This window comes from Phoca vitulina, unplaced genomic scaffold (genome assembly GCF_004348235.1).
Source record: "Phoca vitulina isolate PV1807 unplaced genomic scaffold, GSC_HSeal_1.0 scaffold9, whole genome shotgun sequence".
Lineage (NCBI taxonomy): Eukaryota > Metazoa > Chordata > Mammalia > Carnivora > Phocidae > Phoca > Phoca vitulina.
In genome coordinates this window covers 21,755,283-21,772,434 of record NW_022589712.1, presented here as the reverse complement: position 1 = coordinate 21,772,434, position 17,152 = coordinate 21,755,283, and the positions used below count along the sequence as shown (strand labels likewise).

Sequence of the window (17,152 nt, the reverse complement as noted above, 5' to 3'; positions counted from 1 at the left end):
CATGGTACTCAGTGTTTCTGCGAATTGCATGGCTCAGAACTGCTGCATGATTTCATATGCAGAGTGGGAATAAACATAAAGCTGTCATTATTTATGGAAAATAAACTGCTTCTTCACCTTTCATCTTGCATAGGTGAGCTTCCAATTTAGCACAGTTTCAGGGCAGTCTCAAAAGATAATAGAAAGATAGATTAGCTTTCCCAGAAATCTGGCAAGGGAAGGGAGATATTATTTGCATTTTCCAGATAAAGAAATTAGTAATGATATCCTTTATAAGTAGAAGAGCTTGCATAAAGCTTATCATTGTCTCTATCATATCATAAAGCTCTATCATCTGAGGTCTTGTTAAGACAGCAGATTTCCATTTTGTAGCTAGGTAACTTTGCTTTGGAATGCTCATGTGTTTAGATGATTCTCATAGACATAAAGTTCAGTGAAAAAGGACAGACATAAAGGAGTATGCTGTATAATTCCACTAAGTTGAAGTTCAAGACTAGGTGACACAAATCAGTGGTAATAGGGGTTAAAACAGTGGTTATTTGGGGGAATGGATGGGAGAGAGTGGGTATTGACTGGGAAGAAGCACAAGGAAGCTTTCTGGGTCTGGAAATGATTCTAGACTTTGATCTGGATGGTGATTGCATGTACAAAATCATTTACTGTCTGTAAGTATACCTAAAAATCATTTTGAAAGAGCTCCATAGTATTAATTTGAATGACTGATCTTACCCCAGGTCCCTTTAGATAATTTTATAGCTTCTTTCAAGTGACAGAGGACTGGAAATTGGCAAATATGGAGTTGAGTTATGAGAGCAGTCTTCCTCCGGGGGGACTAATATAACTTCATTTGACTCTATGATATCAAGGTTTTTCATATTCTATTCTTTTTCTTCAAATTTAATTTCTTGTTTACATTCTATTCTTTTTACTCTTACTGGATTTTAAAAGATGATGGCTACACAATTAAAAAAATATTTTTAGCTGGGACGCCTGGGTGGCTTAGTCGGTTAAGCGTCTGCCTTCGGCTCAGATCATGATCCCAGGGTCCTGGGATCGAGTCCCCCATCCAGCTCCTTGCTCAGCAGGGAGCCTGCTTCTCCCTCTCCCTCTGCCTGCCACTCCCTCTGCTTGTGCTCTCACTCACTCTCTGACAAATCAATAAAATCTTTAAAAATATATATTTTTAGCCTTATTACCTTAATGTTGATTTTTCTTTAAGCAGTCAGCTGATGAAAAGCAATTTTTTTCCCTGCACCAACCAAGATCTTTTCTAACTCTAAAATTGTATTATTCTCAGATTTTTAAGTCATGGTGTATACATTGATAATATAGAAAGTTCACTAATTCTTTAGTTCCTTTTTAAATTTTTCACATTTAACCATTTCACATGTTCAAAGACATGATCTTATAAATTTGCTTTCATTTTTTTTTCCATAAATATGTACCATGTGTCTATTTTGAGCACAGCAGCATGGCATGGCAATGAGAACGTTTTTCTTGGCTTTACTTTAAAAGGTCAGCCATCCTTGATCGGATCGCTTTCAGGCCATTCCCTCCTTGATTTCCACAGAAAAGTTTACTCATCTTTTCGGTTCCCAGTCAAGTCTCTCACTCCCTGTGAAACATTCCCCAGTCACCTCAGTCAGCGTTGACTGCTCCCCTCCATGGGCTTCCACCTTTGGGCTCTGTTCCCACCTTTGGTCCAGTGCCTCCTCACGTGGGGAGCACTGATTGCATCTGCTTCCCCAGCCATCCTGCTAGCTCCGTAAGGGTGAGAATCCTGTCCTACTGTCTGTGATCTCCCAGGACCTTATATGGTGGGTTCATAGCACTGAGTTAAAGCAGGCCTTGCTGTGCAGTAGTAAAGAGAACCATCTCGGACTTGGAACCTAAGCTCTGCCACTTATGCAGTGTGTCACTTGAGGAAGATGCTTATTTATTCATTGTCAGTCATATAATTTAGTCAATAAATCTTTATTTAATCTTTCTGTATATGAACACACCTCCACACACACACATTGGCAAATACTGAGCTAGGTATTTAGTCTCTGTGAGTCTTTTCTCATCTCCAAGATGGGACTGATGATAGTATCTATGTCAGAGTTGTCATGAGAATTAGCATGAGCCAAGGCAGGTAAGGTACTTAGCTCAGAGCCTGGCACGCATACACACTCAATAAATATCAGTGATTATCAATTCTGCTGTTGATAAAGTGCTCACTAATTTCCACTTTCAGGAGAGAATGAAACACAAGGTAGGTCAGTGGCTAGTTCATTGCTGGGTACTGTTCATCAGACCTTTCACACTGGCATGAGCTATGGGATTTCTGTACCTGAATTGTGCCATTCACTCTTCCATCCCCATGAGTGCAGGGGGAAAAATGGATGAGATAGGAAATGCGTCCTCAATTGTCATGAAATAAGCTTCAGTCCATTAAATTTACTTTGATTCCCAAATAAAATTCTATTATTGAAAACAGTTCAGCTTCAATGATTTAAAAATAAAGAACAAGAAACTTTTTTTATTCCCAGGTTTGTCATTCTGTATCAGCAGTACATGATACTAATCCTGGCATGGTGAGAGAGAGAGAGAGAGAGAGAGAGAGGGAGAAAGAGGGAGAGAGAGTATTGGTATGTTCGGATCAACTCTGTCTGTATGGCCTCACAGTAACTGAGTGAATACTTCCTGACACCATTTTTCAAGGCCCATTATCTATGTTTTTGAAAGATGTTGAATGTCAATTACCTTATTTGGGTCTATCATGTGCTAAAAAGTGCTGAAATAGCAATTTGATGACCTATAAATATCTCTTGGTGATAAAGTACTAGGAATTGAAAATATTGTTAAGAAGAGATTTTAGAGAGAAAGATGGGCAATTCTAAAGCATATTAACTTCCCAAAACCTCTTTGAGCAGAAATGTTTACTGTTGGTAAAAGCAGTACTCCCTGAGGTCTCCCTACAGCTGATATCCTCACCCCTAAGAACCTCTTAAATCCTCATCCTCATGCACCTCCATGCTAGCTAATGCCACATTTATACAAATGAACTTTTTATTTTAAGATAGTTTTAGATTTGTAGAAAAGTTGCAAAGATAGTACAGAGAGTTCTCATATACCCCCTACTTACTTTCTCCTGTTGTTCATCTCATGTGTGAGTATAATACATTTGTTACAACCAAAGAACTGGGCATTGGTGCATTACTGTTAACTAAATTCCGTAGTTTATTAGGATTTCCCTCATTTTCCCCAAATGCTCTTTTTTGTTGTTGTTTCAGGTGGTATCCAGGATACCACATTGCATTTATTTATCATGTCTCCTTAGCGTCCTCTGGTCTCTGATCATTTCTTAGACTTTCCTTGTTTTTAATGACCTTGACAGTTTGAGGTGTATCGGTCAGGTAATTTGTAAATGTCCCTCATTTTGGTTTTGTCTGATGTTTTTCTCATGGTTACAGCGGGGTTATGAGTTTTGAAGTATGATTCTCATCCATCATTTCAAGGGTATATATTATCAACATGACTTACTACTGATGGAATTAATGAAGATCACTTAGCTGAGGTAGTGTTTGTCAATTTTCTCCTCTGTAAGGTCACTCCTCCCCCTCTGTTTTATGTTGCAGTCCTTGGAAGGAAGTCCCAATGCGTAGCCCACATTTAAGGAGTGGGGACTGTTCAGCTCCACTCCCTTGAGGTGGAGTGCTTATATAAATTATTTGTAGTTCTTCTGTACAAATTTGTTTTCCCACATTTATTTAATTATTCAATATTTATCTATATTAGTATTACATTATTAACCATTCAGTATTTTATATCAGTGTAATATTGTCTGTATCAGTATTCAATATTTATCTCTGTCAATATTGTATATATTAATTTTATACTTTGGATTATCATCTAATACCACTTTATTTATTTTGTTGCTCAAGTTGTTCCAGCTTTGGCCATTGGGACTCTTTCAGTTGGCTCCTGTGTGACTTTGACATACTCCCATCAGTATGTGTTTTAAGCACTTGCTTCCTTTCTGGCACTGTAACATGCTCCCGGCTCATCTAGTATTTTCCTTGCCCTAGCCGTGGAAGCAGCCATTTCAGTAGAGATCTGGTTCCTTTTCTTTGAAGAGCACTGTTAGAAACCAAGAACTGAGTGCCAGTGTGCTCACTTGGGGTATTGCTGCTTCTAGGCCTTCTGAATGAACAGAACTAGGAAATACATGTGTGTATACTGAGCTGTATGTACACGCGTATCTCTCTCTCTCTCTCTCTCCCTCTCTCTCTCTCTCTTTCTGTCTATCTGTCTGGCCAAACATGAGTTCATTATGACATTTCCAACCCTAATACAGTGCCGTATGGATCATTCTAGCTACCCCCCCACCCCTTGCTTATCAATAAGCTCCCTTTCCAGCAGTGAGAAACCTGGCTCCCAACATCAACTGTCCGTTTACTTATTTATTCTATCCCAGTGTACATGGATAGCAGTTTCAGAATTAACTCATACTCTCATGTAATGCCACACACCTTGATTTTTCTGTTCCTTTTCTCTTCCTGTCCGGTGATGATTCATCTTACCCCCCAAAAGGAAGAGATTTGATACAACCCAAAGTAAACTCTGATTAGCAAGAGAGTAAGGATCTCCATTAGTGAACTCAGGACAAGGATAGCCACTTGGCTTCCTTGGAAACCATTATCCAGTCTCATCTGCGATGGCTCAGAGTTTGAGTTTATTCTGATCTTGTTGCCTACTTGGTTCTGTGTCCAGAAATGTATGCCCCTGTATATGATAGTACATATATGAAGGCATTTTTCAGTTGAGAGAGGCCTCAAGTCAGTATAGGAAATAAAATCAAATCTTCCCTAAACACTGCTCTAAAGTTCTGTGGCCTTTAAAGGGGGAAGTGGCAGACTTATACTGGAAAACATAAAAACTGTAAAATACATAAATATTTTAAATATTTTAAAATGTTGATCTTAAGTGTGAAAAAGAAACTTCTGATGAAGGACAGGTTACTTTTCAAAACATGAAAGTCAATCAAAATTAACCTTTAAAACAGGAAATTTAGACTTTCATCTGGGATTTACCTAGCAGTTTGTTCTCATCTGCATGTAAATGTAAGATTCAGGAGACTTGTGAAAAATTTTTTTATTAAATTTCAAACTGATTTTAATGGTAAATGGTTCAAAAGAAAAATTATAGATGTACCAATGGAACTGGCAGTCTCCTAGGTGTTTGGAGGAGAGAAGAGAGTTTATATTCTGTTCATACTACGCAAAAGCAGATGAAAATCCCCTACACATTCATGATTTAATAGAAGTACAATGGCAGTGTGGCCAACTCTGCCAACATATGGTTCCTAATTGGAAGTGTAGTTTGCTTTACTAACCCAACAATTACAAAATTACAGATGAATTTATTCAGTCAGAAAAAAGATACGTATGTGTGTGCACTGCTCTGGTCATTGGCACTGGCCCAGGCCCTTTCCAGAGCAGAGATAAAGACTAGAACTGTAGATGCATAATAAAGATAATGGCAGTTAATTTCTTATGCAGCTACGAATTTAACATTAAGGCTTTAATTCTTCACTCACTCAGTCTCCCCATCTGTCACCTAGAGAATTACTTATTTTTTGTTTTGTTTATTTTTGTTTTCAGGAGAAAAAGTAGATTATTCTTAAGTGGTTTGGATCAAAAGCAGAATTTTTATGGAGTGTCAAGGAACTGGATATGTGGCTTGAGAGAAAAGGAGAAGTAGATGTATGTCTATAGCCACAGAGATGAATTTGAGATAGAAACCCTCATTCCTATGTGTGTAATAGTCAGCCCTTATATCTTTCACAACATTTAAATTGTACAAAATTAAGCCCTTGAGCATAAAATCTCAAAAAAGAAGAAACACCAGACACTCAGTTCCTCCCTAGGTTTGCCCCTTGTTTGAGGAAGGTAGTTAGACAAGAGTGGAAGTAAAGTAAATCAGGATTTTACATTTTCACTCTGGCTTAGCTTCAAAATCAGTCTGTCCTATATTTCTCTCTGCCTATACCCTGTCCATATAGGCAGGGTAAAATAGGGTCAGAAACCGTCTATGGAAGAAACAGTCACTGCAGGATTTGCATTTCTATCTGAAACTAGAATAGGCATCACTAGAAGGAAGAATGGAATTTATCCTTCTTATTTGGAAGGAGCTCATAAAGATTTAGGTATTAGTGTATATTGATTGTATTTTTTCCTTCAGTTTAAGATTTTTCTAGTTCTGGGGGCGCCTGGGTGGCTCAGTCGTTAAGCGTCTGCCTTCAGCTCAGGTCATGATCCCAGGGTCCTGGGATCGAGCCCCGCATCGGGCTCCCTGCTCAGCGGGAAGCCTGCTTCTCCCTCTCCCACTCCCCCTGCTTGTGTTCCCTCTCTGTGTCTCTGTCAAATAAAATCTTAAAAAAAAAAAAAAAAAAAAAGATTTTTCTAGTTCTGGTATGTCAAGTGATTTTTGATTGAGATGTAGACATTTTTATATTATGCTATAGGACTCAAAATCTTATTGAATCCTTTTTTTTTTTTTTTTTTGAACTGGCTATGTCTGCCACATCTCCAGCATTGGAAGGAAGGGTACTGCCTCATTACTGCCAGGTAGAGGTAAAATTACAGGTTCCCCACTCATCCTCTGTTGATACCTTATGGTGGAAATGGGGGCAGGGAATGCTCCTCATTACTCTTGGGTATAATGGTATTTCCAGATCCCTGCATGGTCTCCACTGATACCACAGTGGATAGGGCTGGTCTTGTTCCCACTGGGCATTGGTTTGATACCACCCCAATATTTATGGGGATGGAGGAGGAGAGACCCCTCATTACTGCTGGGTAGGGGTGGACAGCCAGGCTCCCATGTGGTTACTACTGACACTGTAGAGGATGGTTCATTACCAGCTGGTGGGCATGAAGGTCCCAACTCCCTCCTTGCTCTTCCCTGAATTCTCTGACAGGGAAATTGGGGCTTCTTGTTACAATTTCATGAGGGTAGACATCTAGTCTACCCCACTCAGCCTTTGCTGGCATTCATGGTGGTAGTTTCTCTTGTGGTATTTGGCTGGAGTAGAGCAGTTATTGTCTAAAGGTTTTTCATCTTGCTAGGCTGTCCCTTTCTTGCTCTTTTGGCTGAAGAACAGGCTTTTGTTGAGGCTTTTTTGGCCTATGCCTCATGGTGTCTCCAGGTTGGTGACCGCTTCAGCTACAAGTCTGGTATAAATGAGACAAAAAGAAAACCCAGGAATCTCACCTTCATGTTGTTTCTTGGGTCCTGAAGTCTCAGGGTGGTCTACTTTCTTTTCACTTTGCAGAGTCTTCTTATGCTTCGTTTATATATAACATCCAGGGTTTTTAAGTTCTATTTAGCAGGAGGAATAGGAAAATAAGTCTACTCTGTTTTCCTGCAAGCAAAAGTCCTTGCCGTTTAGTTTTTCTTTTGTTTTGTTTTTCCCAGTATTTTCTTATGAAAGTTTGAAGACGGAAGAATTACACAGTTAATCACCACGTATCCACCCCAATATTTAACACTTAACTTTTTGCTATATATTTTTTTTGAGTATAAGTTTTATTTACTTTATTGTATTTATCCATCTGCCCATCCCGTCTGTCCATTAATTATTTTTGATGGACATCAGTACACTTCACCCCTAAACACATCAGCATGCATATCATTAATTGCATGCAAAATCACTATTTATTTATGGTTTTTTTAAAGGTAAATTTTATATAAAGTAAAATGCATGATATCATAAATACCATTTGATGAGTTGTGTATGATCTATCCCTTATTGAGATAATTTCAGTCACCTCAGTAAGTTCCCTTCAAGCCCCTTCTCAACTAATGTTTACTTCCATCTCATTCCAAGAAGCAACTACTGTTCTGATTTTCTTTCTTTTTTGCTATTGTCATAAATTCATTTTGACTCCTTTAGAACTTCATATAAATAGAACCACACGTATGTATTCTGTTGTGCTTGGCTTTTTTTCAGCACAATGTTTTTGAGAGGCATTCATGTTGTTGTATGTATCAGTGGGGGTTTATCATTATTATTATTATTGCTGAGTGTTATTTCATTGCATGAGCAATACCATGGTTTATCCATTCTGGGCTGCTTCCAGTTTTTTGCCATTACCATTTAATAGTAGGAATAACATAAGCCATCATTGTCTACCTTCTGTTTTGAACATAATACAAGGCAACTTAAGGTTTTGGGCCTTTCTCTGATTAATAAGTTGATTAAGGCACTAAAGATATGTTCTATCACACACAATACCCACATTTTCCACACATTTCTTATTGTTAGCGAAAATTATCAGTTTATTGGGAAGCTGAAAACTTTCTTTTTAAATAGAAGTAAAAGATAGTTTTAGATTGTAAAAATTAGAATTTAGCTTCTTGGCACTACATTTTATTTTGCAAAGGAGAAACAGTGGTTTTAACTACACCATAACTGTAGTATTCATTACTGAGAATGCCATACTAGCCTCTGGAGGAGCATCCTATTTCAGGAATACTTAGAATACTCTATTCCTCCACAAACTAGTGATGTAGTTGCTGCAGACAGATTCAGCTGTGTTTCACAGACCCTTATTTGTCTGGCCCTACCTATTATGTAAGTCTCTTGCTTCTTTTCTATTTTCCCAAAATGATTATCTAAGGGGACTGTAATTTCTGATTGATTGATTTACTGATTGATATTAGGGGAGTTCTACCAGCTAGGGAGTGGGACAAAATAAACTTTACACGAGATTCCAATTAAAGTGGTCATACTTGCTATTAAAGTGCAGGAAGAAACAGATGATGTTGTCTCAGACTTTTTATTACAGCTGTTCTCTGACTTTATTTTTCTTTATACAGTTGATGGACTGGACAAAGCTTCTGTAGCAAATTCGGATGGCCCAACAGCAGGCTCCCAAACACCTCCCTTCAAGAGAAAGGGGAAACTCTCCACCATCGGTAAAATCTTTAAGCCTTGGAAATGGAGGAAAAAGAAGACCAGTGACAAATTTAGAGAAACCTCAGCAGGTATGAATATCATAACTTTGCTAGAAGATAAGTTGTTAAATTTTTAAAAGATAAAAAATTGTGTCTTGTAGGGCTTTTTTTTTTTCCCCAGAAAAAAGTCCATATTTGAAATGAAATTAGTTAATTTCAGGATAAAACAACTTAGAGTTCTGATTTGCCTCCTTTTCCACTCACTGACTTTCTAATATATTCTTGTTTTTAACTATATACTTGTAAATTCATATGGAAAACTAGTGTGGAGGGAGGGGAAGGTGAAGGAAGGTGAAATAGCAAATTAGAAGGGAAAATGTTATTTGTCAACATTGTAGCTGAAATATCCATTCCCACACACACAGTATTATCTGTCTATCTACTTAGTTCCAGTAACACAATGCTATTTTTAATTTAAAAGTTTTTTGAATGTTTTTTTTTAATGTATTTGTTTTGTGGGCAAAATGTAAATGGCTGTTTGAAGGAAAAGTGTTGCTATATTTTATTGTTAAATTTAAAATTTCCATCATGCCTTTAAGACAAATAAATGGTTTCTGTCCTAAGGGAGTCATAACACTATTGGTGTGAAAATTTATTATTATTATTTTGTGGATTTGTTAAACTTTAAGAATTACATTATTTAGTACCTTTCATATGGACTCATGGAAGAAATTGGCTTTAAACCTCAGGCCCGAATTAAGCCCAATTTAAACAAGTGTCTGGTATCAGTGATATTACCTTTAAGGTAGAAAAGCATTTATCTCTTGATATAAGTTCAACGTTCTCCATGCTTATTGTCTAATACAGCCACTTCATCACAATTCCTCATTGCACCAAGGTTAATATTGTCAGTGTATGTGCAGGGTCACAGAGCATATCTTACTGGTCTGTGCTGACATAGGAGCTGGCCTTCAGTTCTAGAGCTGTGAAATAAAATAGAAAATACCTCACATAGCACAAAGGTATGGAATAGGGACACCAAAGCTTCCTAACAAATTGCTTCTGATGCATTTGCAGCTATATAACTTCTTTGAGCATTTAATGTTTAAAAAAGAAATAAGGATACCATATCTGGGATTTGTTTCAAAATCCTGGAGGTGGGGGTGAGTGTAGATGAAAGAAGATTGGCCACAAGTTGGTAATTGCTTAAGCTTGGCGATGGGTACAGGGTGTTTATTATCCTCACGTCTCTACGTGGAGATAATGGAAAATTTCTATAATGAAAAGAGAGGGGGAAAAAAAAGACTTGGCTTAAGGGAAATAACAATAGCTTGGTTATTACATTTTCTGTAGTTTCTAATCGGCTTCTTGGATTAGAAACAGTGGGAAGTGGACAGAGTGCTGTGCTGAGTGAGGACATCTGAGTTCTGGTAGTGTCCTTGCCTCCCAGGCACCATGTGACCTTGAGCAAGTCAGATCAGAGTTGAATGAGTTGAATTCTAAGGTGCTTTCAGTTCCAGATTCTATTGTCAGTCCTTGACTCCTAATCCCTGGCTGGACATCTTGCTCTCCCTTATTCTTCAGTTGTGAATGGAACCACACCGGTCTTCTTAAGTGTCCCCCTCCCATGTTTCCCTAAGTGTTGAGAGAATCTGGCCCTTCAGGTTACCATGGCTACCCAAGATGGGAGTAGGGCTCCAGACAGTGCCGGTAAGAAGATATTAAGAAGGGAGGATGAAAGTCTCCTTGTTTGTCTAGCTTGCCCTTTACTTGAATCTTGGCTGCTAACTTCTCTCTCCCTAATGTAGAAAAGACAGCCACAAAGAAATTCTCCTTCACTTTTCCTTGTCATCTATTTTTAATATTCAGGCTGTAACCCTGAATATTTAAGAAAAGTCATTTTAAACAGCATTAAGTGTTATTTTATGTTATCCCATATTTGTTGAGGAAAGCCTAGCCATCTTTCTATTGTTTTCTTTTCAGATTCACATAGGATTTTATATAAGTTTAGCTCCAAAGAGTTATTTGTGGATACTATATCCATAGTTCCTAAAGACTACCAAACTACATTAACAACCTGAAAAAGTTATTAGATGTCTGTTTTCTTTGCATCAAAATTGTGACATAACAGAATAAAGACAAGCCAAGGAGATATGTTAACAATTCTTTGTGAATTTATCTGCTACATTTGTGTCATTTCTTTCTAAACCCATCTTAATGTCTTACTTGAATTTCAGAAGATGTTATCAGGTGTCCCATTATAAAATACTTTGTTGTTACCTTATATATATGCTTATTTTAAAGCTTAAATTTCTGCTGAGCTTTATGAAGTGTATCAGTAAAGCCTAAAATAAAGGGAGGCACAATGGTGTAACAGATGTTTTATTCACATTGAGGAAAGATGTCACATCTAGAGGAAAACTGATGCATTTGGAAATAACTAAGAGAAAGGTGTTTTCTTCTTTAATAAATTGTCTCAAACAGCGAACTCTAGTTGTTTGGATATGACCAAGGCCATGTGCTGTGTGGCATACTATAAAGTACACCTTAGGCATGTCCCACAATATGTTGAGATCTGAAAGAAGATGCATTTCTTCCAAGAAAAGTAAATCTTTGTTTTTCCTTCCCCTAAACTCCTGGCGTTATAGTCACATAGCTTTGAATCTTACTGCGTTCCGCTACCTAGTGATTAATGCTGCTTTTCCTAGTCTGGGTTTCTGTTGTAGGAATTTTTAATTGGTAACAGAGAGGATGCAACACTGATTTATTAATGCCATCGTAATCAATGCCATTGTACTCATATGTTTACTGTGGTGGTGGTAGTTAAGAAGGATCCTAGTTGGTGGAGCATGTGAGTCTTGATCTCGGGGTATGAATTTAAGCCCCACATTGGGTGTAGAGATTACTTAAAGATAAAAATCTAAAAAAAAAAAAAAAAAAGAGAGGGAGAGAAGTGTCCTGTCCTCTGCTTGCTTTGGTAGTCCTTGAGCCAACTATATTTTGGAAGGCCATCTTGTCCTATAAGTCAGGCTGGGCCTAGGCCCCAACTTCAAGTTCTCTGGCCTTGTTTCAAAGTGGAAAGTTACCTGTCTCTTCAACTCTGTGTAGGCTGGTCCACAGACTGTTGGGTCTAGGGCAGGAGAGCAGTCTTCTTTCCATTTACTTTCCCCCAGTGCCTCTTTTCTTCACTCTTCATCTCCTGAGCTAGAGGGCCCTTCTCTGGTCCCACCTTTGCTCTCAGTTACATCCCTTCTGCGTCTTTAGAACTCAAAATGTTATTTACACTTCTTTTCCTACATAATTATTTCTTCCTGGTTTTTTTCTTTCTTTTTTTGGGGGGGGGGCTGCCGTGTGTGTAGTGGCTGAGGTTCCTCCCTCTGGATCCTTAAATATATTTCCATCTCCCCAAAGATAAGAATACAAACAAATCCCCTGTCTGAACAACACTTGTTCCTCCAACTTCTGCAGAGTCTGTTGCCATCAAGACCAAACATCTTGAAAATCCAGCCTATGTTACTGCTCCCACGTCCTCTCCACACTATCATCCCTCTCCCTCTGCCATCTCCGCCTGCATCCAGCACTCCACTGATGACACCCCAAGCCTCCCAATCGGGAAATTCAGAGTCGCTCTCTCATTTTCATCCATCCCAACCTCTGCAGCATTTGCCATCACTGGTTAGTCTTTCCTTGATTTACAAAAGATGTCATTATCTTGGTTGTCTTTGACTTTTCTTGCTGCCCTTTGCCTCCTCTTTCCCCCTTCTCCTGTCCCCTAAATCTTTGAGGGAGTTTGCTGCGTGTCTTAGCCCTTCCCTTTCTTTGTGCTCTTTCTCATCATGCCATCTCCTCTCAGTACCCACATCTCTCAAGCCAAGTCTCCACCCAAGACCTAGGCACATCTACCCAAGGACTTGATGGGTAGCAATGCCTAAGGAGTGCATGTTAACTCAAAATCCATTCCTACGGTCTACATATATCTGCACTGAAAACGTGATGCATGCAAGTATTGTTCTGGAGTCAGATATTCTGGAGTGAGTGAGCAAGCAAGGTTCCCGCCCTCCTGGAGCTTTCATTCTAGAGAGGTAGATGCTATGAATGAGCACAGAGTGGGGGAAGAGGGAGTGGAAAAGTACTATGTACAAAATCCATTCCAAAGCAAAACAGATCCCTTGCCAATCCCAGCTATCCGTGCTGTTGCAGACATGGCTTTATTTGGCATCCAGACTTGGAACCATAGAGTCCTTTGACTCTTCCTTGCCTCTTACCATCTTCTACATTCCATTAGTTCCTAAAACCTTTCATGTGTTTTCTCCCGGTACAGGGTCTCTCACATTAGCCTTTCTTCTCAATCCGCATTATCTGGTCCTTATCACTCTATTATTGCAGGTAGCCTCTTGGTTTTATTTAGGTATTAGCTGTACCAGCTATAGAAAGCTAGAGAATGCTAGAGAAGGTAGGGAGAAGGTGAAGTTCTGGCAGTAAATCTGCCCACAGGAGAAACTGACCTAGCTGGTGAGGCTGACAGTGAAGGTTCAGGATGCCAGAGGCTGTCAGGAACCCCAGAGTAACCAAGATGACAACTTTCCAAGTCTCAGGCCAGGCAAATAGAGCAATGGGTATTTCACACTAAAATGGCTTGTGTTCTGCCTGATAGGGTAGAATAGGAGAGCATCCAGGTAAGTGAGAGTGGGAAATCCAGGTAGACCTTAGTAGCCAGGGTATTCTAAATTACTTAGGTGGTAGTACTCATGAGCAGATGGTGCCTGGTACAGGAATCAGAAAGACTCAAAGAGAGACCCTATCTTTTTTTTTTTTTTTTTTTTTTTTTTTTCAAAGGAACCAGGGAATAGAGCTGGTAACTAGGACAAGAAGTTACCAAAGGATTCAGGACAGAAACTTGCTGTATGAAGTGGAACACAGGGAATGGGTTTGAGGGAGTGGTCCCCTCAGGCCCCAAACCTCAAGTGCTGGAGCTCCTGTTGCTAAAATGGTACAGCCCAAGAGCTGGGTGACCAGAAAGAACAAGGATTATTGTGGATTTGGAGAACTAGGTAGGCAAACTACCCATCCCTACCCTCTCTCCTCTAGGTCATCTTAGATACCACTATGAGGGAATCTCTTCAGGTGGAACTTTGGTCCTGTCAGTCCTTGGCTTAAAGTGTGACTGACCCCACATTGTTTCCTAAGTGAATTCCAGACTCTTAAGCTCTCCTCAGTGTAACCCACACTGACCTTTCCTGTCATTTTCCTGTCAGTCACTTACATTGGATTTCAGTCACACAGGGTCACCACTTACTGAGCATGCCCCTAAGCCTTCTTGTCCCCAGCCTGTCTTCCTTTCTTCTTTCTTCTTGCTCTGAGCATCATCGTCTTATAGCTACACCTGGGGAGATACCATGTTATGCAAGGGTCATGACATAGCTCTTCTTTCCTGAAGGTATTCTTTTTTTTAAGTAGGCTCCATGCCCAGTGTGGAGCCCAATGTGGGTCTTGAACTCATGACCTTGAGATCAAGACTTGAGCTGTGATAAGAGTTGGACGCCCAACTGACTGAGCCACCAAGGCACCCCTTTCCTGAAGATACTCTTTTTTTTTTTTTTTTTTAAGATTTTATTCATTTATTTGTGAGAGAGAGAGCATGAGCAGGGGTGGGACTCTCCACTGAGCAGGGAGCCAGGCTCGATCCCAGGACCCTGAGATCATGACCTGAGGCAAAAGCAGATGCTTAACTGACTGACCCTTCCTGAAGATATTCTTAACCTTGATTCTCTATCAACTGAGTAGGAACTTCCCCTCCTTTGCTTGTAATTCTGTTAAGATATGTATATTTTGACTTTTCTAGTTTATGTGTCTGCTTCTAATTTGCTATGTAAAATATTGAAGGTCAGAGACTATCTCATTCACTTTTGCCCCACTTCAGAAAGTACTTTATATAATAATTTATACCTAGTATGTACGTTTTTTTTAGAGAGAGAGAGCTCAAGCATGAGCGGGGGAGAGGCAGAGGGAGAAGGTGAGATAGAATCCTAAGCAGGCTGCACGCCCAGCACAGACCCCGATGACGGGCTCGATCTCACAACCCTGAGATCATGACCTGAGCCAAAATCAAGAGTTGGACACTTAACCGACTGAACCACCCAGGCGCCCCCCAATATGTACACTTAAATGTGCCTTGAATTGCTTATTTATTGAATATCCACTATAACTAAAAATACAGCACTGGGTGCTTTAGGACTTTGTAAAAGAAATTAAAGATTGAAAAATCATAATGGGAAAGAGAAAGACAATAAATTAAAATACTAACCAAAAACACGTACTCACAGTTGCAACCATGTACAACTATTAAGAAGCCAACAAAATAATTAGGGAAAATTTCTCTTTCCTATCTTTGCCCTTATTTTAAAAGAAACTTATACTCCTAAATAAAGACATTTATCTTCATTATAATCATGACTTTTTTACTTGTGTTGTTAGTAATGCAGAAGGAATGCCTGCCTAGATTTTTAGATAACATTGTTGCAAGTTATCAGCATTCTAAGAATCAGAGTGATCTGTAGAGAGTCCTCTGGTAAAAACTTTAATGTACTGGTACTCTGCATTCTGTAATAATAATAATGTCTAATTTTTACTGAATGCTATCATATGCTAGGTTCTGCTCCAAGCACTTTATTCACATTAACTCATTTAATCATCAAAGCTTATGAAGTTTCAGTGCTACTGTTATCCCAGTTTTACTGATGAGGACACTAAGGTCGGAAAATTCAAATGACTTGCCCGCGGGCATACCTGGTAGGAGGCAAACACGATATCTGAACCCAAGCAGTGTAGTGCCCAGCCAGTACTTTTGACCATTACACTATATTGTATCTCTAGAAGATAACGTCATACCCGGATCACTAAGGATTGATCACTGAAAGGTGATTCTACTATGTGGGTTTGCTTCATATCCTAGAGTTTTTGCTGTGAGAAGGATTTGGTCTGAAGAATAATTTTGATTCTACTTACCTGCCTAATTTTCGCAGCGTATGCATAGAAAAATGGTTGACAAGGGTCAAAATTATGTTTGGTCCTATTAAAGATCATGTTCTCTGTAACCATAGAGGCATAATGTTGCTGCGTGGGATTATTTTCTTTATCTAGAAAGTAGGGCAAAGTTAGAAGATTTGCATAGGGTGATATTTGTTAAGGACTGGTCTGATTGCATAATAAACAACAGCATTTTGGTTTCATCTATCTTGTTCCACTAAGAAGATGGAAGTACTTTCGTGTATCATTCACCCTAACACCACCTTGGAGCAAGGGAAGAGAATCTCTCCCTTTCCCAATTTACTATAGCAGAAGGAAGTTACATAATCAGCCAAAGACCACACAGCACAACCAGCTCCACATAGCGCTCCTTGCTGATACATTAGACAACACTCATTTGTCTTCTCAACAGATGTTTACTGAGCATCCACATCTACTGTTTCAGGTACTGTTATAGACTCTAGTGATACAGCAGAGAACTAAAGAGACAATCCTGCCTTCCCTTATGGCGCTCATATTCTAGTAGGGATAGGAAGCAGAAAGTCAACCCCCAACGTTAGAAAATGAGAAGAAAAAACATAAAGCAAGAAACAGGGAGTATAGGAGGTAAGTTACAGTTTAAGATGTGGTGGTCAGAGAAACTTTACTCAGAAGACAACATTTGAACAAAGACAGGAGGGACGGAAAGAAAAGTACTCAGGGAAATCCTATTAAGTAGTCACGTGTGTTAGAGCATGGATTTCCTTCTGTCTAACAATGGTGTCAATATACTGAATGTAGTTCGTTATGAACTTTATCCAGTCTCTTAATGATTAAAATATCTCACATTCATGAACCTCATGGTTGTTAATCTTGGTATCTATTGCTGGCACCATGGCTCCTAACAAATCATGTCATTTCACTCTATACAATTCTGGGAGAGAAGCAGGAATCCAGGAAAGGAATTTAACTCTGTAATATAAATGTTTGGTTATGGCTTCCTTTCTTAAGTTAGAATTTAGGAGCCAGATTTTGACAGGGCATCAGAAATCCAGCTTCGTGGAGTCCGAGTGTAGAATCCCTCAGAAATCCAGCTTCATGGAGTCCGAGTGTAGAATCCCTCATATGTTGGTTTTTTGGTAGATTTGAGTACCAAGTCCTGCAGAGAATGCTTTTATAAACTGAAACAATAATGTGTGATCGC

General features: G+C 39.1%; 1 protein-coding gene across 6 annotated transcripts in view; it reads left to right on the top strand.

Annotated features, from left to right (window-relative positions):
* PHACTR2 (phosphatase and actin regulator 2) overlaps positions 1 to 17,152 on the top strand; it is a 196,171-nt gene that overhangs the window by 90,207 nt on the left and 88,812 nt on the right. For all 6 annotated transcript variants that reach the window (XM_032407752.1, XM_032407753.1, XM_032407754.1 and 3 more), the window contains exon 2: positions 8,866 to 9,033. In XM_032407752.1, the coding sequence (XP_032263643.1) occupies positions 8,866 to 9,033 (168 nt within the window). The remainder of the gene's footprint in view (positions 1 to 8,865; positions 9,034 to 17,152) is intronic.